Source organism: Primulina tabacum, chromosome 1 (assembly GCF_025594145.1).
Source record: "Primulina tabacum isolate GXHZ01 chromosome 1, ASM2559414v2, whole genome shotgun sequence".
NCBI lineage: Eukaryota > Viridiplantae > Streptophyta > Magnoliopsida > Lamiales > Gesneriaceae > Primulina > Primulina tabacum.
In genome coordinates this window covers 59,066,714-59,088,429 of record NC_134550.1, presented here as the reverse complement: position 1 = coordinate 59,088,429, position 21,716 = coordinate 59,066,714, and the positions used below count along the sequence as shown (strand labels likewise).

Sequence of the window (21,716 nt, the reverse complement as noted above, 5' to 3'; positions counted from 1 at the left end):
ACTTAAGTCCCTAAAAACCCAAAAAAAAGTTGCAAATAATTTAAACAAAAAACTGCATGGTATATTTTATGTAATTTTCTCTTTCCAAGCTCTGTATATCAAACCCACAAAAATCTGTAATCCTGTAATAGAAAAAAAAAAAATGAAGAAAGGAAAAGCTGTAATCCGCCAACTAATTACAATGAAAATCTGGAATTAATGGCTGAAAACTGCGGTGTTTGGGCTGGATTTCAACTTTGATAACCTCGTCCATTCCGAACCCAGCTAAGAAAATTGCTTTTGCCCATTTTCGTATGGTTTGACAGTGATATCACTGAATACACCTACCTCCTCTCGCTGACATTGTTGGCACCCTTCTCTTTCCTACAAAGATTCGTCTTTTCTTTTTCAATGTTCATTTTGACTTGCATTTCAAGCTCCCCAACCTAAGATCCGTGATTAGGTACCCAAACAACTTCTAACCTACTTTTCCTACTTTTTTTTTACTAATTCAAGTTCTTGAAAATTGGTTTTTTTTTTACTGTTTCTTTTTTAGTTTATTTTTAGTTCCGAAAATGAGGTGTGAGCTCGTTTAAAAGCGTGCAATACCAATATCGCTGAGATTTTTCAGTGGATACTTCTCTCCCTGTTTTAAAATTATTGTCTGTGGGAGGAGTAACACTCTGGCAGATTGACATTATTGCTGAAGTGATTTTACCACTTGTTTATCCTTCTGTTTTTGGACTTCTGGCAGCCTTGCATTTCTGTTTCACTGAATTCGGTTAAGCATTTCTTTGATTCCTAGTCATCCCATTTTCAGATTCTCGGGCACGTTTTCAAGACTAGTCTTTTCTGGTTTTCAATTGCACTTTTACCCTGCCCAGGATTAACTGGGTTATTTTATCGATTCAAATTTTTTAACTTTGGGGGGGTGGGTGCGTTGTTGAATGAAGCCAAAGTTTAGTGTGCACCCTGTGTCAAATTGAAAGAGTAACTGGAGGTGCGGCCCATTGCATTTCGAGGAAAAGGTATTTCTGTTTCTAACTTCATAGATGCTTGAATTATAGATATATTATTTTTTAAGTTGAATCTGTTTTGCTTGTTTTTTCAAGATCTGGGCTTTGATTTCATTATTAGTAACAAGTAAATTCTTTCTTGTATTTTAATGTGATGATATTACCTCATTGAAGTGAATCATCTAGTAGGATCTTGATCTTTGAGAAATAGTTTGTACACTGTGCTTCGGGGGTCAATCGCAGTTCATGTGCTGAAAACAGGATTGGTTTCCGGTGCTCCAATTTTGATTCATTCGGAATGAAAGGTCTTCTCTTGTGTTCTTGTAGTTCTCAATTTTTGTAATTCGATGCCAAAGTTTCTGCTTTAAAAATTACTGCTTTTGTGGAACTGATTATATTCTCCTGCAACCAACATCGGAAAGAGAGAACCAAAATTTATTGCTTAGCGAAGCAGTAGATTTTTCGCTGTTTCATAATTTTAACAATTTTGGAGACACTCACTTAATTTTAGTAATGGAATCTAATTCTATACACCTTTAATGGTGTTACCATGTTTAATATACTGGAATGCAGTGTACAGTCATATGCATATTGCTCATGTGGGATGACTGAAGTTAACTACCTCTAATTCCACGTCACTTTCAACTACCTACCTATAATTTCCATCACTTCAAAAAATAGAAGATATGTCAGTTACTCAGTAATATAATTATTTAGCAATATCTAAATTTCTAATTCCGTTGCACAGTGAAGTGAAAAAAAATGTTTTTGTTTGATTATTTAAGAAAGTGTGACTGGAACATCTTACCTGCATGTTTGTAGTGTATCTATCCTAATTGTTCCCTCATTCAATTTTTTAATGTGATAACCAAATACATTTACACTATGTAATATTTAAGATTGATTTTTGCTTGAAAAATGTTAATTGGTTAAACATTTGACTTGGCTTAATATTTATGATGTTAATGCAAAGTTAATTCATTATCTTAAATTAGAGCATGTTTTAGTGTCAATGCATGGTTAATTAGATGTGAACACACAAATTCATGTCTTATCAAAAATTATTTGATGATCACGAGTTTAACAAATTTTCATTATCCCGATTTAAAAAGGATTGCTTTGTCTTTTCATGATCGCAATAGGCACTAATAGCAATGCTGATAGTGCAGACTGTAGTACTGATTTATTTTCTTTCTTTACAGTTCATGATAATTTTCTATTATACATTGCAGGTTTTGAAGAGGTTTTCTGGGTGTTATCTTCATCTAAGTTAAAGAATTGTTGTTACAGCTGGTGCTTGAATTAGGTTTGACATAATGTCAAAGATAACGAAGTGGAAACTTGAGAAGACTAAAGTGAAAGTGGTCTTTCGGCTACAATTTCATGCCACACATGTATGATTTCTCATAAATTTCACTCCCACATATGACGACTTCTTGTCTAAGACTTGTTCTTTCTGAGTGTCTGGTTTTGTTGACCATACCAACAGTCCTTTTAGTTTTTGTTTAAGGACTTTTTTCAATAGTTTGACTGTTTGTAGTTTTTTGTTTTAATTTTTTAGAAGTATTGTATTTTAGACCTGCTCTAAAATACTGACTAGCTATGAAATGGATGAAAATATATTTGGTTCCTAAACAATGATTTTGCAATGACTGACCCAGCAATTTATGTTTAATGTCTCAGGTTCCACAGAATGGGTGGGATAAGTTATTTATATCATTCATCCCTGCTGATTCTGGAAAACCAACCGCAAAGACAACCAAAGCTAATGTAAGAAACGGAACATGTAAATGGGCTGATCCTATTTACGAAACTACAAGGCTTCTTCAAGATTCTAAAAGCAAACAATATGATGAGAAGCTCTACAAACTTGTTGTGGCCATGGTATTGTTTCTGTCTCAATAGTGATAGTAATTATTATTTTTTCCACTGATCTTTTCAAACTTCCTGATTAAAATTTTGAGCCATTTAATATGGTAAAGAATATTGATAAAATAAGCATCTCCACATCATTCATACGGTTTCTACATTACCAATTCCCATTAATTGAATCACCTTCTTTGGTGAAATACTTGACACATGTAGCGTTGAAAAAATTAGATGTCTTCTTTCTTGTTCCAAATTACGAGACTTTTAATTCAGTCTAAGGCACAAGTACCATATGGATTTCACCATAAAACACGTGTTCCGGTAATTTCACTTTGTTTAAAAGACATTGTATTCTGTCATTTCTATCGATTGGAATTCCCGTCAAGCCAAAGAAAAGCTGAATCGAGAAGCTTACGTATCACGAGATCTATCATTTCAGGTGAAGAGAGTGATGAGGTTTGAAGCCAGAAAGCAAATTCATGTAGACGCCTGCTAAGAGCCTTTACCAAAACTTCAAACTTGGGATATCTAAATGGAATAACAAGGATTTAAAAAGGCTAAACTGGCTAGAATTTTTTGTTTTGAAAAGGTTGGAATATCATAATTGTAGCAAACTTAAATGTAATGGTTTCAGAGAATCATGTTGGAATTTGTGTAAGATGTTACTCATGTGCTTTTGGTATTGTAGTTGCGCATATTAATGGATTCGGCCATTCTTTTTTGTTAATGTCTACTAAATAGTTCTTATGTCACAGTACTGATATATCCCTCCAGTAATCATTGAAGATGTCGAAGTCAGAGCTTTTAGTTCCATTATGCAGCAAGAGAAACACATGGGCCTGGAATGATTGTTCAATCACTCTCGAGTAGCAAAAGGACCAATAGGAAATATTCGATTTATGGGATTAAATACTATCTGAAAATTATTCTCTATATTTTTCCATTAATAAAAATCATGCAAGAATTTTGTACACATTTCTGGTGGTTTATGCTCTTCTGTTTATCTTCCCATCTTTAATGACAACAATATCTGTATTTTTCCCAAATTCATTGATTTCAGGGCGCTTCACGGGCCAGCATCCTTGGCGAAGCTATGATTGATCTTTCTGATTATGCTGATGCTCTGAAGCCTTCTGCTGTGGCACTCTCTCTTCATGGATGCAATTTTGGAACTATATTACATGTGAGGGGCATAAAATTTTTGAATCATATTTTTACCATAGATTTAAATTTGTTACACGGTGGGCGCATTAAATTTTTCTACAACTTGTACTTGTTTAAACATTCATCTCAAGGGGTTAACTTTTGACTTCGACGCTTCTACTGATTTAACTTTAGGTTGTTGATAATAGACAGCATCCAACTACCACTCTTCTACGTACTGTGCATCGTTCACTTCCACCTAGAAAGAAAAATGTGCTCTCTTTAACCATTAAAAGCTCTCCTTGCTAGCCGACAAATCTCTTGTTTTCCTAGGGGCAGATGCAAACTTGCTACAAAAGTTTTGAATTTAGAATTGGCCATTTTACCCAAAAAGAAAAAAAGAAATAGGTTGATAGAGACATATACTTACATATAAAGACTCTCCTTAATAATTATTATTTTTCTTCATCCTCTTCTTTGTCTGTTTCTATTATGATATCGGTACTCGCTCATAGTAATGAGATAAGCATTGTGGTTCATTTTGTGGAAATTTCACACAAAATGTCACCATGGTTGAGGTTGGTATTATAAACTATAAAGTATAATGTATTTTACATTAAATCTAGGCCAATGAATTATGTCTTTACCCTTTGAAAATGTTGAAGCTGGATTATGAGATGCTGATACTTGACAATATCACCTGTTGACGTTTTAACTCTGGCCCTCGTGTCCGTTACCTATGTTTCTGCTCTTCTAATTTTCTGGCCGCATTTGGAGACATTTCTCATGTGGCCGGCCTTTTGGTTGTTTGTGCTAATTTTCCTATGATTATCATGTTATAAGTTTGCGATTCCTTATTTAATATCTTGAATTTGATTTACTGCATCTGCATTTCAGGTTACTGTCCAGCTCCTAACCTCAAAAACCGGATTTAGGTACTGAACCAAGACTCAAAAAGAATATCCTTTTTTTGTACAGTGGATTGAAATTTAAAATTTACTGCTCGCAGGGAATTTGAGCAGCAGAGAGATCAAAGAGAAAGGGGATTACAATCAGGGGATGATAGCCATGGTCATAATAACACTGGGAAAATAAGACATACTGAAGAGGTCACCTGTGATCAAACTTATAGTGTCAGATTATTTTCTACTTCCCCTGTGGCCCTGCTTTGCTGTTTATTCATTTCCACTCTTGGTCATTCTACACAAGTTGCATTAAATATGCTCTTTGATATAATCTGTCAGATAATGTGTAAACCAAGACTAATTATAAAAATCAGGTCAATTTCTTACTGATGATTTATGGAGTATTGATAGAACAGGGGGACTAGAGTGTCTCCATTGCCTTTGTGGGAGACAGAAAACAAATTTGGCAACTATGACAAAAAATAAATAAATAAATAAATTATGAATGAAATTAGAATAGTGTTTTCCTGAAATGATTTATTTTATCTATTCTGAAACTCCATATGATGTTTGCAATTTCACTCTCACTGCATCAGTCCATTGCTTTGTCTAGTTTGTCGTGTGTTTGGCTGCATGGGTTTAAATTTTCTTTCTATCACCCCATTTCTCAGAGTTCCTTTTTTATTTTTTAGGTCAGTGCAAGGGTTAGATCAGATTCTAATGAACTCTCTTCCCTTGAGGAAGACATGAACCTGAATGAAGAGCATACAGACTCGGCTGCTGGATTTGAGGGTTCATCCAATACATCAGAAAGTTTATTTACTGAGAAGCATGATACTTCCAGCATACAAGATGTTGATAGCCTCAAAATAATATCTGGTGATCTTCAAACTTTTTCTCATTGTCAAAGTCCTCATTCAGAGAAAGGAGATTCATCTGAACATCAGAATATGGCCCAAGGGAGTAGTGATTCTGCTTTCATGTGGGGTACAATCTATTCCTTTGATAATGAGCTGGCAATTGCTCGTGAAGAAAATAATCGACTTAGAGAAAGTCTGGAATTGGCTGAATCATCCTTCTTAGGCCTTAAGTTAGAAGTCAGTTCTTTGCGAAGTCTAGCTGGTAAATTAGGCACTGAAACTCAAAATTTTTCCCACCTCCTTACTTCTGAGATTTTTTTGGGTGGAAAACTGGAAAAAGAAGTTTCTGCCATTAAATTAGAGTGCCTGAAGCTCAAGAATGATATTAACAGGCTTAAAGATTTAAAATCTATCCCTCACACTACTATTTTGGAAACAAGTGACAATCGGAGTTATCACTTGCGTCAGGATGTGCAGCTTCAATTTTTAAAGGTAATCTCTGCAGCAGAGGGGAAGATAAGAGAACTTCAAAGCAAGACTTGCATTGTTGGCGATGCTTGTGACAGTAGATTGATTTACTCGGAGTTGGAGGCATTGCTCAATATTCTGCAGAGTGTCGAACGAGGAAATGATGATGCAACAAACTTACTACATGTGGTGCCATCAGAGAGCACAGATGTGAAGGAGATCCGAGAAATATGCACAGATAAGCATACAGAGTATACATCCGAAAATGGATTTTGTTTGGATTTGTGTCATCCCGAAAGTATTCTTCAGCATTTCAATGTTCCCCCTCCAGCCTCTGACCCTTCAGGTGCTATTGATTCTTTGAAAGGACAAATATTTGATCTTGTTAGGGAATTGGATGAGGCAAAAGTTGAAAAGGAAGGTCTTATCAGAAAAATGGATCAAATGGAATGTTACTATGAAACACTTATTCAGGAACTGGAAGAAAATCAGAAGCAAATGGTGGGAGAGTTGCAACTCCTCAGAAATGAACATTCAACTTGCCTGCATGCTTTGTCTGAGAGCAGAGTTGAAATAGAGTCGACGCATCGAGATATGAATCAGAAGATGATACAATTTTGTAATGAGAGGCATGATTTGGAAGTCCTCAACAAGGAGCTTGAGAGAAGGGTTGCCTCTTCAGAAGCCGCACTGAGAAGAGCCCGCTTAAATTACTCGATTGCAGTGGATAAATTGCAGAAGGACCTCGAGCTGCTTTCCTCACAGGTTGTGTCTATGTATGAGACAAATGAAAACCTCATCAAGCAGGCTTTTATAGAACCTTCAGAGTTAAATTTGCAAGGAGACCAGAAGTTTTTGAAGAATCCTGAAGATTATGATGCAAAAAATGTACCTCAGCATCAGAATCAATGTTTGGGTGTCAGGGGAAAATATCTGGGTGGAGATATTCTTTTGGAAGACTTGAAGAGATCCTTCTCCTTGCAGGAAGAGCTTTATCAAAAGGTTGAAGCAGAACTTGTCGAAATGTGTAATGTGAACTTAAACTTGGATATATACTCAAAAACCTTGAAAGAATCCCTACTTGAAGCAAATGCTGAAATTAGAGTTATCAAGGGGAAAAAGGATGAAGTTGTATTGGAGTTGGAACTTTCAAATGCTTCTCAGAATCAGTTGATGATGAGGTTTCATGAGGCCTCGGATGATATTCACAAACTTAATGAGTACAAGTCTAGTTGTATTTCTCAATGTAGTGAATTGGCTCTGCAAAACCAGCTTTTAGAAGATAAGTTGGAAAGTGTGTCCGAGGAAAATCATCTATTTTCTGAGAAGCTGAAAGATTTGGAAATTATTGAAATGGAATACAGAAGTTCCCAGATAAAAATTGAAAGTTATTCAACTGAAAACGCAGCACTGTCTCTTTCCTTGAAACAAGAAGCATTTGAAAAGAAGAAACTTCAAAATGAATTGTCGCTGTTAGAGGAAAAGTGGGTTATCCTGAAATCTGAATCAGATGAGTTGGCATCTTTGAAGGAAAATCAAGAGGATTATATCAGCTTTATCCAAGATAAGCTGGTGAATCTGTTGGAGTCCTACAATAAAAAAATTTTGGTTTTGACTAATCCACACTCTCTCAATTTCAAGCACATAGATATGAAAGATGCCATCTTACAGTTAGAAGAGATCCAGCATGATGCATGTGGAAGAATTGTTCAACTGATTGAACAGAATAAAAACCTTGAAGTTGAAATAGTCATGGCCAGATTGGAAATTATGTCAATGAAGCAAAAGTTTAAGAGTGACATGCATGATATGGTGACTAGGCTGGATGTGTCCAATGCCCTTGTGGAAAAACTTGAAACTCAACTCGAATCTATTGGCAAACAATTCCAGGTCAGTTTTGAAATGGAAGAGAACTACGCCCAGCAAAACAAATCACTTTTAGCTGATCTTAGTCTGTTGGAAGATCGCGTGCATGAAATGACATGTAAAAATGGTCACTTAGCCCAAGAAACCGCCTGCTTGGATGCTCTGGTTGAGGAGCTTGGGAGTAGTAAATCAGCTATCTGTGCGCTGATGCAAGAAAAACGAGAACTTGTTGTATCCTTGAAGGATGAAGGTGAAAAATCTGTCAAGATTTCATCTGAGATTACTTGTCTGAAAGAAAGTTTGAGCAATATGAATGATGAGTTGCAAAGAGAAAAGGTTTACAGAGATGAATTGGAGCGAAAAAATAAAGATCTTACTTCTCAGTTGAATAAGGATCGTGCTAAACTGATTGATTTGGGACAGCAAAACGCCGAACTTGATCATACTAAGGGCCTAGCAGTAGATCTAGAGTTGGAGAGATGTAGACTTGCTCATCTTTTGGAGCAGCAAATGGTGCTTACGAAAGAACTTCACCTGAAAATTTCTGAACAATCTAATCTTGAATACCAGCTGCTTTTGCTTTATGATTACTCGCTTGCTGCAGATGTTGAAATGACTTATGTCTCAAGCCAGTACAGATCCCTGTGCGAAAAATATCTCCAGCAGCTTATGCTCTCAGAGAGTTCTCGTAGGGAGGATGGGGAGAGGTACCATGAATTGGAGGTTACATTGAATCGATACCGCACCAGTGAAGCTCATTTGAGTGAAGAAAGAGATAACTTGATGAAAATTCTTAAAAGCCTCGAGTCTGAATTTGAAGTTTCTGAAGCTCAAAACAGGCTTCTTTCTGATTCCAACAATGATCTCGAGAATCAACTTGAGCTGTGCAAGAGAAAGTTGACAACAGTGGAAAACAGCAGCTCCTTGGATAAAATCTTACAAGCTTCTGAGGTAGAAAAGATGAAAAATATGATGATAGATGCTGAAAAGCAGATCAGTTGCCTGACAGTTTCAAAAGAAGAATTGGAAATTTTAATTTTAGTACTCAAAGGCAAACTGGATGAACAGCGTGCTGATATAGTGCTGCTGGAGGATTACAAAGACGCTGAGATGGAGTTACGTTCCCAATGCAATGAAATTTCACGTAAGCTCTCTGAACAGGTTTTGAAGACTGAGGAATTTAAGAACTTGTCAATCCATTTGAAGGAACTGAAAGATGAGGCTGAAAATGAATTCCGTCTTTCTCGTGAAAAGAAAGAAGCTGAAGGGCATTCAGTTGCTGTACATGATTCCTTGCGAGTTGCATTCATGAAAGAACAGTACGAAACTCAACTTCAAGAACTGAAGCAAAAGCTTTCTATATCCAAAAAACATGGAGAAGAGATGCTTTTAAAATTGCAAGATGCTATTGATGAAGTTGAAAATAGGAAGAAGTCTGAAGCTATGAACTTGAAGAAGAACGAGGAGCTATCACACAAAATCGTGGACATCGAAAAAGAATTGCAGTTGGTGCTTGCAGAAAAACGTGAAATGAGCAAAGATTGTGACCGTGTAAGGGCTGAACTTGAATGTGCATTGCTTAGCCTAGAGTGTTGCAAGGAAGAAAAAGAAAAGCTTGAAGCTTATTTACAAGAATGTGAAGTAGAGAAATCTCAACTTCTTGTTGAAATTAACTTGGCAAAAGTACAGTTGGAGAATCATAGAAAAGTTAAAAAACATGAAAATGATTCTGTGATTGACGTAGAATATTCAGTCAATGAGTTACCTGAGAACTCATCCCCTATTGTCTTAAATCACGATGAGTCTGCTTGCAGTGGTAAAAGAATATGTGCAATATCAATCCTGGCTGATGATGATGCAGATTTACCTGAGGCTGTAGAGTTGCGGACTTTTCAGGTACTGTCTTCTAAGCTACGATTTTTTACCAGTTTTTTTTTGCTCATTTGTTGCTATTCATTTTTCATTTCAAATTAAGTATTATTGTAGCTTCGTTTCATTGCAAAGCTTCAAGATGCTATATTAGACATCCTATAATAAAATTTGATATAATTATCGACGACTATAATCTTTGTGATGGATAATAATATATAAGAATAACATGTCCAATAAAAGATAGTGAACAGTGTCTTTTTCATGAGAACAAGTTCGTTTAAAATTCTTTTAAATTGGGGAATGAATTCATGAGTTCATACGTATTAAATGTTTATTTTTTTATTTTTTTATCAACTGAATTGAATATATAGGATCAAATGTCTAATATTGTACCAAACACTATAGTTGATTGATGACAGTGCACCTCAATTTTTTATAATATATTACTACCGAAACATCGCATATCAATTATTGTGCCACATAGATGACCATGCAAGTCTTTACCCTCTTAATTGTTGCACCCACTTGTAAATTATTGGAATCAAACATGTGATCGGAGCTCTAATAACAAGAGTATGATTGAGGATATGCACTTGTGCTAAAAGTTGTAACTCTAGTATATATGTATTTCAAATCTTACAAATTGTAAACTGGTACCAGTCCAATGTTTTGGTCGCTGTGCCAAATTGATTACCACATAGGAAAATCAAGTGCAATTGTTACTTATAATGGAATACATGTTGTATAATGATTTAGAAATTAAAACTGCATAACTAAATCACATTTACAGCAATGAGCCTTTCTGTTTCTGCTTGTGTGCCCTTACATAATGAACATGGAATTATCATTATTATTTTCATCAGTTTACATGCTTCCTTTTACTTGTTGACCTCCCCAGTAATGGAGCTCCATAACCCACCCACTCCATCTTTCATATGTTCTTGATGCTTACTAGTTGATGCATAGCTGCCTCTTTCTCTAGCTAGTAATCTATTTAGTTGGAAATTTGAATAGATTACGAGGCCAGTAGAAGGTGTATTATGTAACTTGGATGTCAGTTTTTTTATTCATTTGAATTACTTCTGAGAAATGATTTTCCACACATTCAGGATGGAGGCAGGCATCAGATTCCCGAGGCAGCTGTAGGAGAACCCCCCCAGAGTAATGGAAAAAATTCGGATGTGAACAGTGATTGTTTGGGATCCCATATATTGAAATCTAGCCTGGAGCACTTACATGAAGAGGTATTTCTTGTCTTGAAAAGCCTCAGGCTGTCAGGAAGCTAAATGATTACTTCTAAAAGTCTGCTTCTGAAAGTAGGTTTTCAAGTAAAATATTTGTTGAGATTCCATCATAATCAGTGCCTTTCTTTCCTGCAGCTGGAAAAGATGAAAAAAGAAAATATAGACTTTCACATAGATAATGAGGTGGATCCGAATCTTCAAGTTCCTCGTAGAGAAATTCTTCGGTTAGAAAAGGTAAGCTTCCGAGCCATTTGCAACTATATTATAATCTGTCAGGGAGTTTCATTCTGTTTCATATGTTCCTCTGAAGGCAAATGAAGAGCTCAGAAACATGTTTCCCTTGTTCAATGACTTCTCCAGTGGTGGGAATGCATTGGAAAGGGTTCTTGAATTGGAAATTGAGCTTGCCGAATCCTTGAAGGCAAAGAACAAATTGAACGCCCAATTTCAGAGGTATGTCCTTTACAACTTCTGTAGCCTTGCAGTCTTAAGATTTTATTTGTATTGCCATCACTCACCTTAAGTACATAGTTGTAGTTGCTGCATCGAGAAATGCTTTATGCTTGTACTAAGTATCTTGATTTGATTACTGTTAGAAATAGAAGAATTGAAATCAAAATGATATTATTAAGATCATGTATGTTTTTATTGAACTGTAGTTGCAGGGTATATCTTTCAGCATATTTATCCAGCAATAGTTTGATTATAAAAGAATATGATAATTATTTTATAAATCTAGAGTGATTAATATAAGTTTTAGCCAAGATTCTAAGAAGCTCTAAGCACAGCGAATCGTCGAGGTTGAGTATTAGTATTAAGCATCATAAACTTATGCATACTTAATCAAATATTAAATTTAAAAAGATGCATTTGATATTTAATATAATTTGCATTATCTTAAGAAAAATTATAGATAAAATAATATACAAACATAATAAATTAATATTAAATGTATATATTTATATTGGGGGAAAATTAACGAGCTCAGGTTTTTTATGCGGAAATTTTTTATTAATATGTATGTATATATGTGTGTGTATGTATATATTTCTTAATATTTTATTTTATTAAAAAATATTAAATTCTTGTAATATTAAAACTAGAAACTCACCGTTTTTGTGCGTTAGACGTGCCGGTCAATGATGGCTTTGACCTTTCTTTTCCCACTTTTGACCAAATTGTTGCGTTTTACTCGCACTTCATGAAGACACTGGTTTTAACCCTCTAGATATCGTCTGGGAGATATAGGGCTTTATAGCTCAATAATGTGATTTTTTTGTGATGTTTGATTCTCTTTTCATTACATTTCTTATATTCTATAGTTCAGCTGTTAGAATTTATTACAACCTTCACTAGATGTAAATTGTAATCCAGGGGCTTACTGTCTAAGTGAGGATGTTGCTAGTTCAAAACTCGTGATGCAATTCTTATATATTTCACCAAGTTGATAATGGATTTATTTATAGGCCTTTTTGTCTAATAACCAACATATGCATATACACCATGCATATTAATTTCGGGTACATAAACTTCGGTTTATGACTCATGCGAATGGAGCATTTTGAAAAATTAATCTATTGGTGTTATATCTTTCATGAGCTTTAGCTTTTTAAACGTACTAAACTGTAGGCTTGATATTGTTTTGATAAACATCACCACTGTAATTAATGCCACATACTACGTTGAACATGTGTTTTCTGCATATCACAGTTCTTTCTTGAGACAACATGGTGATGAGGAATCTGTGTTCAAAAGCTTCAGAGATATCAACGAACTGATCAAAGAGATGTTGGAACTCAAGGGAAGGCATGCAATGGTAGAGACTGAACTGAGGGAGATGCACGACCGGTACTCTCAACTCAGTCTTCAGTTTGCTGAGGTTGAAGGCGAGAGACAGAAACTCAAAATGACGCTAAAGAATGTTCGAGCACGAGGAAAGTAGTAACCTTTAATTGGACATCATCTGTTGACTGATATTTTCAAAATGCCTCTTCGGGCCAAGATTCGGCCATTTCATGGTATCAGTAGTTGACACTTCCCGTATCATTTGGTGGGATAGTTTATCCTTGTAAATTATGGTTGCAGTTGGCCATGTTTTGACCCGGCAAAAAACTGTCCTTAGCAGACAGGTCTTTGTAATTGAATTGAAATATATTTCCATTTACCACCGTGCATAGAAGAATGTCAATGAATTTGTATGAATTTTTCGATATCCGAGTTGAATTATATTATTTTTAGTAGTCACTGAATTTTACTTTCAATTTATTTGCATGAACCTCGGTGTCATATGCTCACATAATTATAAACAAAATATTTTATTATCCAAATATCCTATAGTATGTGGAGGGAGGAATCCAATAATATTCCAAATCTGAGGGGAGCAAGTGCCATTTATTGGATTTTAAATCATGACTCTTGAAGTTAAATGTGATTTATGCATCAGTAAATCAATTGCACACCAATAATATTGTTATAATCTAATCGAAGTAAAATTTAACTTACTGACGCTTCAATAGATTCAAAAGTTTAACGAATGAAGTTAAATCCCAATTTTTTAATTTGCACAAAAAAATTTATGAGACGATCTTATAAGTTAATTTTGTGATATCAATCTTCTATTTGGATATTGAAATTGAAATTGAAATTTTGAGACGGAAAGTCGGAAACAACGTCCAACTTGAACTAACAAAAGCTAAGAATGGTGAATATGTTGAACTTATATTCAAGTTTGTCTTGAATTCAATCTTATATATAGAGGATTTGATTGTATTGAAAGGCCAAATAAATTGGGATTTTGCTGTTGGTCCAAGTATTTAGGGACAAACGGGTCATTAAAAACTGTTCATTATTGAGATTATAATTTATAAGCATATTAAATGATGATTCTATCTACTTAAAAATTAAATTTCTTCATATCTACATTTCTCTGACTTGAATCTAGCCAGGTACAACATCCCATTCCCAACTGCTTAACATATAAAGTAAATAAGTCAGCAAATCTATTTAACATGCCTGGAAAAGATAGCCACACATCTGAAACAAATTCCATATATAAAAAATAATCAAGAAACAACACAATTCAAACTTGGACAAGACTCGAGTTCTGTCTGCTGTCTTAAAATGCCAACATAACTGCATGATATTTCATCCAAACTCGATACCGTGGGACGATAATCCAGTAAGCCTATAACTTGTGATTCTTGAATCTATTAAACATGTGCAATGCTTCTAAATGAAATCCAGTAACTTTATATATGTGATGCAAACGTATGGGGAAGCACAATAGATATAGAAGACTTGTAGGTTACAAGATGGAGCATGCACATCCGCCATTCTTCTTGGAGTTATCCAGCAGCTTATCTGTAAAAAGAGCACCTTCCATATTAGTCAATAGTATGTCTACAGCAAAAATACAACGGCGTGAAATGTTCAATAAATAGTATGAGTTTTTAGGGTTAAAGAGTATCAAATCTAAGGTAAAGATGCGTGAAATTCATATTATCCAATCCAATTCTATCATGCCTCAAATTCCCACGATCAAACTCTTATATGTGTCAACTTGCCTCAACTCTTCAGTCTGTTGTATGAGATTGGGTGACGACAGTTTGGCTTTCGCCCAGGTGACGACAGTTTGGCTTACACCCATATATGGATGCATTCACGCACAACATATTTTTACCCGCATAAATGTCAAAACATAGTCATATATTACATGTTCCTGACACTTAAAGCTTGGCAGCTAATCAGCAACAATCAACCAGAGGAATTGTTTTCATAAAAAAAATTCTATGCCCAAGCACACCCCATCAGAAATAAGCACACAATAGTGCGGAAAAGCCAAATCACCAGCGAAGTCTCAAGAGGTTGGACTTATGTTTTAATGTCGACAGCTTAAAATAAATAAAAACTATCAAAATCATGAATTGCATGATCCTTTTTCTCCAAGGTGAACGTTTTTACGCATGCATGATAGAATAAAAGATTTGAAAATATTTTACCAACAAGAAAGCTGAGTGTTAATTATTACCACTATTTTTGTCCGGAAGGGGATGGCGCACAACAACATGCATGGTGATGACACCTCCGGGAACTTCACTAATTGGAACTCGTGATTCACCAAGTGTTCTGTTATTTTCCAGTATTTTTCCCGCGTTGATAAGCTTTATGTCGTTTATAGATTTGGGACCGTTTTCTTTATCTGCATTTCAAATGTAAGCATGATAAATCATCACAGAGAAATACAGATTAACAAATACAACATAAATTTAGAATAAGAACGAAACAAATTACATATTGAACTAGTGAAAACTGAAAAAACATTACAATCGCTTCCCACTACCACCTTTCAACTTCTCCTTCCCATAAATGGAACTGTACTCAAATAGACGTAATTTGATGCTCGTGCATAAACGGACATCAAAATGGTATTTGTAGTGGGGGGAAACAGAGAGAAAGCAAGGCAAAGCTCAAGGAAAATTCCACTTTAAAAAAAATCGTCAAAAGAAGCAAATTCTAAGCGTACGGGCATTGATACCCAAAGGCGAATACCCCACACCAGAAAGGATGAGTTGAGTAATATTCCAAGGAGTCTTCGTTTAATTTGAAGGGAGATTTCAGGTTTCGAAATCTTTTTCATATGAAGTGTCGTTTTGCAATTAATTAATGTCAATAATTACCATTTTTAAGTACCCCATCTATCCTATGGGGTTCTCTCTCGTTCACATTCAGTGGCACTAACACTCAAAAGAGGAAAATTGAAAAATTATTGTATGACGTCCCTAAGAGGTTGTTCCAACAAAAAGGAATCAGTAAAAGATTAGAGGATCGATGATTGACCAGCTTATGTTTTATCTAAGGTGCAAGACAACGAATGAGGCGGTAGAAAGTTGTCTGACCGAAAAAGATCCAGAATTGTACCTTAAAAACAAAGGAATACACAAATATTTTCAGGATATATTTGTAATACGGCTATTTTAAAACGAAATTATTGAAAATTTCAGTATCAAAAATTAAATTCATTAGCTCCAGCTAATGAAGAAATCTACTAATGTCCAAATGAAAAATAGAACTAAAAAAGACCGACTAAAATCATAAACAATCTAGGACTAGAACAAATTGCATAATAATCAACAGATCATCATTTCTTATCTTCATAAAAATAGCCAAAATATATATAAACATAAATAAAAAGACAACCTTTGGGCCATTGCGCAATAATCTTCTCCTTCAAGGATGTCACAGTTGCACAAGAATTAAATTTGCTTGGTCCAATGTCACTACCATCAGCTAGTCTGAATTTGAGATCAACCAATTCATCCACAGCCATCTATCAAATCTTGTAACCAAATATAACCTCAAAAGTTCTTGTACCCGCAAACCAAATCAACTGCAGCGCCTCACACAACGCAGTTCAAGAAATCTAGACCACGCACAAATAACCCAGATCAGAACTTAAAGAATAGCCTACGAATCTGGCTCGGACAATCAAAAATTACAAAATTTCAACTCTCTAATCAGTTTTTATTCAGTCAGCTGCAAAAATAATCAAGTCCCCAGATCAAACCCGACTAGATTTGAGCAATAAAACAACGATGTTTCTCGATTAGATTTGTCGAAAGATTTCTTGATGCTACAAACTGCGTGGTGACATAAAAGACAACAAAAAATCGAAAGAATTTTAATCTACTCCCAATTTTTTCTCTCTCTTTTCGGCCCCTCAAGATTCTGAGAAAGAGATGGTAAACGCAGACTTAAAAAGAAAAATCGAACACTCGTTAGATGATAGGAGAAAGTTCTTGTTGTATGAAGTGTTTTTTATTGGATGATGTGGGAATGATGAAATGGTAAAAAACCAAAAAGATCCAATAAGGGAAGACGACCAAGTAAGATTCTTCTTTTATTTACCTGAATCTGTCTGAAAGCATTAATGACACGAACCACTGTTTACAGATCCGGTGAACAATTGAAGCTGGTAAATTTTGACCGTAAAATTTCCAAAGTTGCATAAATCCCTAATTTTGATGAAATTTGTAAATATCGTTTCACGTAATTGAAGGAATTCGATCTTAAAACAAAACTAGCACTTGGACGGATGACGAAAATTTGTGTGTGCCAGTCTTTAGAGTTATTTTTGTGAGACGAATATTCTGCACAGGGCCACATCTGGATAGGGCCCCAATTGAAATGAAGATAGGGTATATTGGGTTGGATATTTGGGCTTTGTATTTTATCTTCAAATTTTCTAAAATTTAATAATGGATAGTAGGTTTATCAATCTGACACTTCATATTTATATGTTGACTCTTACATTTAAAAAAGACCTTACATTTCAGAGAATTTTTTTTTTTGCACCGGACCCTTCAAAGTCTGAGATCGGCCCATATTTTATTTAGATCATTTATAAAAAAAATATTATTTATTATTATAAATACGGATATGATTGACTCGTAACAGAATAATCAAAAATTTGATAGGATTTTATTAAAATAATTGAAATTCTTTCAAAATTGATTGTATTTAGTGGGAATTCAAACGTAAGAGAAGGGTAAATTTATTTTCGATTTCAAATATTATTAATCATTTTCACCTTTCTTAAATTATTTACAATTTGTCACGTCTTTATTTTCCTCAAAATATACTAAAATTCATAAAACTAACTTCAAATTTTTTTATTATATATATATATATATATATATATATTTTAAAAAAAAGCTAAGCTATGTTTATTCTGAAAACTAGGAACTTGCTCGATTTGATCGGTTTTTGTTTGAGATATTTAAACATATTTCATTCAAAAAAACTTTCTTTTAAAAAAAGAGATAAATTTTATTTTTTTAATTTATTTTCATATTTATAATTTTGGTCATCTATATTATCAAGTTTCAGTTTTAATTATGTATTTTTCAATTTTTTTTAATAATTTTAGTTATTTTTCATCGAGAATGTTGATATAAAACTTCATACTTCAACGTCGCATTGCCATATTAAAAAAGATTAAAATCACACACAAAAATGGTAAATATAGTGAACAATGACTAAGTTTTGACAATATAGAATAATAAAATCACAAAAAAGTAAAAATACAAAACCAACAATGCAATTTTCCTTTTAGCAAATGAACATTTTTTATTTGACACGCACGGTATGACTCTGCCTATTTTTATTTCGCATTTTTCGTTCGATTTCAAACTTACACTATTTTACATATTAAATAACGATTCAATCATTATGTCGTGGATGAATGATCGACAAATCAAGCTTCGTCTCTATCTACGTTTGGATTTAGCAAATTTGAATTTCCCTTCTCCAGAAAATGGTAGTTAGGATGTTGAATACATAATACATAATTATTCAATATTTATAGTTCCCAGATTCTTAAAAATGCTTTTACAAAACCAAATAATAACAAAATAAAAATAATAATAAAAAACTTTTACCAAACATGATTTGAGAATATCATCTTGATAAATAGTTATTTTAATTAAACTTTAAAAATATTCTAAATCAGCTATCGAAGTTAGAAAAAAATCAAATTTTTATCTAGTTAATATTAATATAATTACGTGATTAAACCCACAAAGGCCGTGTTTACGCAACACTTAAAAAAAATCAAAAAAAAATATTGGATAAAATATTGTCGAGGGGAAGGTATTTTAAGTAAGATGGGAAACAAAAATAGAGAGAAATAGGGTTGGTATACCTTATATATATATATATCAGGAGAAATGTTTTCCATATATATCATTATATGTATAAAAATATATCCTTGTAATATATAAATTACACGTGGAGTCCAATATTTGATTCCGTATTAATATGTTTAAATTTTAAAGTAAGGTATCTGGGGCCGAAAAATTATTAGGAAATTGGTTAGGGAAAAATCATAATAAATTAAAAAAAATACATATTATCTTTTAATTATGGAATTTAGTGAGAATTGACGGACAGATTAATTATCTTTTCACCTGTACGTTCCCTAATTAATTAATTAATACTTTCCCCCCACCGAATCAAATAAAGAAAAAAGCCAGTATCGCTCATTTCATGCACGTACAACTTTAAGCGATCCCCATTTATAATATCTATACATAAACAAATCAAAGAACATATATATATATATATATATTTGATGTGTAGATTTAAAATTAATATATATAGTACACATATTATTCATCTATATCAGCAGGTATTTATACATGTTTCCTAAAGAGCTCAATATAAGCTTGGTTTCATGGTGGATGGAAGGAGCTACGGTCGAAATAGTCACTCCGATCGATGGAATGATCTCAAAGATGGTCTTCGTTTTCGATAAATTTTTGCGTGTGCGTTTTACTATTGTATGAGACGACCGTGTTTTATGGAATCATAAGTTATGCTGAATGTGCTGTTGTTTTTTTAAACAACATAAACTTGTGTGAGACAGTCTCATGAGTCGTATTTTGTGAGACGAATCTCTTATTTGGGTCATCCATGAAAAAATATTATTTTTTATGCTAAGAGTATTACTTTTTATTGTGAATATCGGTATGATTGACATGTCTCACAGATAAAGATTCGTGAGACCGTCTCACAAGAAATCTACTCTTTCTAAATATCCGAAAAATTAAGAATTCGAAGGTAAAGTTTTAACTATAATAACCATGAATGATAAATAATTTCAATTAGATGATACTGATATTTTGCATTTTTCACATCTAGGAAATACTTCACAATCTCTAAATGGTGAACATCAAATTATATTATATTTTATAAGGATTTTTTTTAAAAACAAAACAAAACAAAAGGATTATTTCATTAAATAAATAATATTTTATTGAGTAACATTGACATTTTAAATATTATTATTTTGATAACCAGTATTGGAGGCAGCGAGACAAGTCCATAGGCCTATCTGAAATATATTGGCATCATTGTTTCTCTAACTATTACCAAGAACCAATGATTATCTACACAATTATCAAAATACAATGCTTAAATAGTTAAATTCATATTAAATATTTTAAAATTACATTTGGTCGTGGTTTTTTTATAATTTTTTTTTTGAGTAAAACGATATTAATTAGTAGTGTGACCAAACAAGGCTAGGAGTTAACTTTCCATTTGCTACAACAAAATTTAACTATTGTACTAAAATTAATATATTATCTTTGATATACATGTCACTAATGTGCAATTTACTTTACTTTTAATACATATTGTGGTGCATGCGTAATATTATAATTTTTAAATAAATACTAGACAAAGGTTTCGATTTCCCATCAATTTCTTGCACGAATTATATGTTGTACATAAGCTAAAATCAAGAATTTATTTATTTATTTATATATATATATATATATATATATATATATATAATTGATCTAATTATTTAACTGTGTCTTAGTGTATAGTAAGATGGAAATAATAATTATAATGAAAATTAAAACACCGATTAATTATAAAAGAAGGAAAAAAAATTTGAGAAATGCATCCGAAATATTGTTCAAATCAAGGGGGAAAACAATTAAAAATTGAAAAATAAAACAAAATGGATGCTCAGGTAATTACAGCTTAAACGCTGGGTATGCAACCCTAAACCCATCGCAACCGTTGCCCTTGAAGCACTTTGGTAACGCTTCTTCCAACGTCCGATCATCTCTTTCCTCGATCCCTCCGTCCCCACCGTTGATCCTATCTCCTGAACTTTCGTCATCTACAACTTCTTCATCTTCGCATCTTTCCTCAGCACAAGGTAGTGGCTGGTCAGAAACGTCGTCTTCGAGCTGGATCATATTCAGTACGAGGCGACCATTGCACCGATAAGCCTGGAAATATTTGCCGCCTTCGGATTTCTCTTCTTTGATTACCAACCTCCCATCACTCGTATAATACTTCCTCATCACCCACGCCGCGTGCTGCATCGGCGGCGGGTACCCATTCTTCGCCGCTTCGCTCCTCCGTCGACGGAGACATACCCCTCCGCCCTGCAACTTTGGGATTTCTACATCGGGTTTGAGATCGACGCAGCTCTCCAACCCAATGCAATCACCAAAGTCACCCATCCGGACAGTTATGCATCAGAAAAAAAAAACAAAAATAGGGAGAATTTAGGTGAATGGTTTTGTTTGTGCATGGAGGTTGGGGCCATTGATTCATATATATACAGGGAGAAGTAGAGAAGAAAGAGTACAGATGTACTGAATTGAATACAGAGAGAGAGAGAGAGTGGCAGTGACAGCTAATGGTATAGTAATATGCATCACCGGGAACTGAGTGATTTTTGGATTTGGCGATTGGATAATATTTGAATTATTTTCAGTTTGGAGTATAATTAATATTATTCTTCATAATTTTATTTGAAAATAAATCAGTACTTAGTATACTTAAGTTACATATCAAGGGAAAAAACGAAAAATGTCCAATTGATTATTTATTTTGAGGGGATCTTTTGTGAGATGGTCTCACGAATCTTTATCTATCAGAAGGGTCAACGCTACCGATATTCACAATAAAAAG

The 21,716-nt window shown here is 33.9% G+C and overlaps 2 protein-coding genes across 5 annotated transcripts; one reads left to right on the top strand and one right to left on the bottom strand.

Moving 5' to 3' along the window:
• Window positions 1-564: 564 nt before the first annotated feature.
• Window positions 565-13,466, top strand: LOC142555751 (uncharacterized). Of its 4 annotated transcripts, none has more exons than XM_075666834.1 (12): window positions 565-1,007; window positions 1,185-1,300; window positions 2,228-2,389; window positions 2,679-2,879; window positions 3,925-4,047; window positions 4,905-4,942; window positions 5,017-5,116; window positions 5,605-10,002; window positions 11,088-11,222; window positions 11,358-11,456; window positions 11,533-11,675; window positions 12,933-13,466. In XM_075666834.1, the coding sequence occupies exons 3-12, from the start codon at window positions 2,312-2,314 to the stop codon at window positions 13,162-13,164; spliced, it is 5,547 nt and encodes a 1,848-aa protein (XP_075522949.1). In that variant the 5' UTR covers window positions 565-1,007; window positions 1,185-1,300; window positions 2,228-2,311; the 3' UTR covers window positions 13,165-13,466. The 4 variants fall into 4 exon arrangements, with proteins under 4 accessions (XP_075522949.1, XP_075522958.1, XP_075522965.1 ...); XM_075666843.1 differs by having other exon boundaries at window positions 1,170-1,300; XM_075666850.1 differs by lacking the exon at window positions 1,185-1,300 and having other exon boundaries at window positions 2,286-2,389.
• A 790-nt stretch (window positions 13,467-14,256) lies between these two features.
• LOC142555744 (membrane-anchored ubiquitin-fold protein 3-like) lies at window positions 14,257-17,091 on the bottom strand. The gene is made up of 3 exons (XM_075666814.1): window positions 16,419-17,091; window positions 15,250-15,420; window positions 14,257-14,582 (listed from the first exon to the last, which is right to left on the bottom strand). The coding sequence occupies exons 1-3, from the start codon at window positions 16,546-16,548 to the stop codon at window positions 14,527-14,529; spliced, it is 357 nt and encodes a 118-aa protein (XP_075522929.1). The 5' UTR covers window positions 16,549-17,091; the 3' UTR covers window positions 14,257-14,526.
• Window positions 17,092-21,716: the final 4,625 nt, after the last annotated feature.

Coding starts and splice junctions, on each gene's coding strand:
- LOC142555751 (XM_075666850.1), top strand. CDS start 2,312: ATGTCAAAGATAACGAAGTGGAAACTTGAGAAGACTAAAGTGAAAGTG. Junction 2,390..2,678: donor TACAATTTCATGCCACACAT/GTATGATTTCTC, acceptor TTAATGTCTCAG/GTTCCACAGAATGGGTGGGA. Junction 5,117..5,604: donor AAATAAGACATACTGAAGAG/GTCACCTGTGAT, acceptor TTTATTTTTTAG/GTCAGTGCAAGGGTTAGATC.
- LOC142555744 (XM_075666814.1), bottom strand. CDS start 16,548: ATGGCTGTGGATGAATTGGTTGATCTCAAATTCAGACTAGCTGATGGT. Junction 15,421..16,418: donor TATTGCGCAATGGCCCAAAG/GTTGTCTTTTTA, acceptor TTTGAAATGCAG/ATAAAGAAAACGGTCCCAAA. Junction 14,583..15,249: donor CCTTCCGGACAAAAATAGTG/GTAATAATTAAC, acceptor CTCTTTTTACAG/ATAAGCTGCTGGATAACTCC.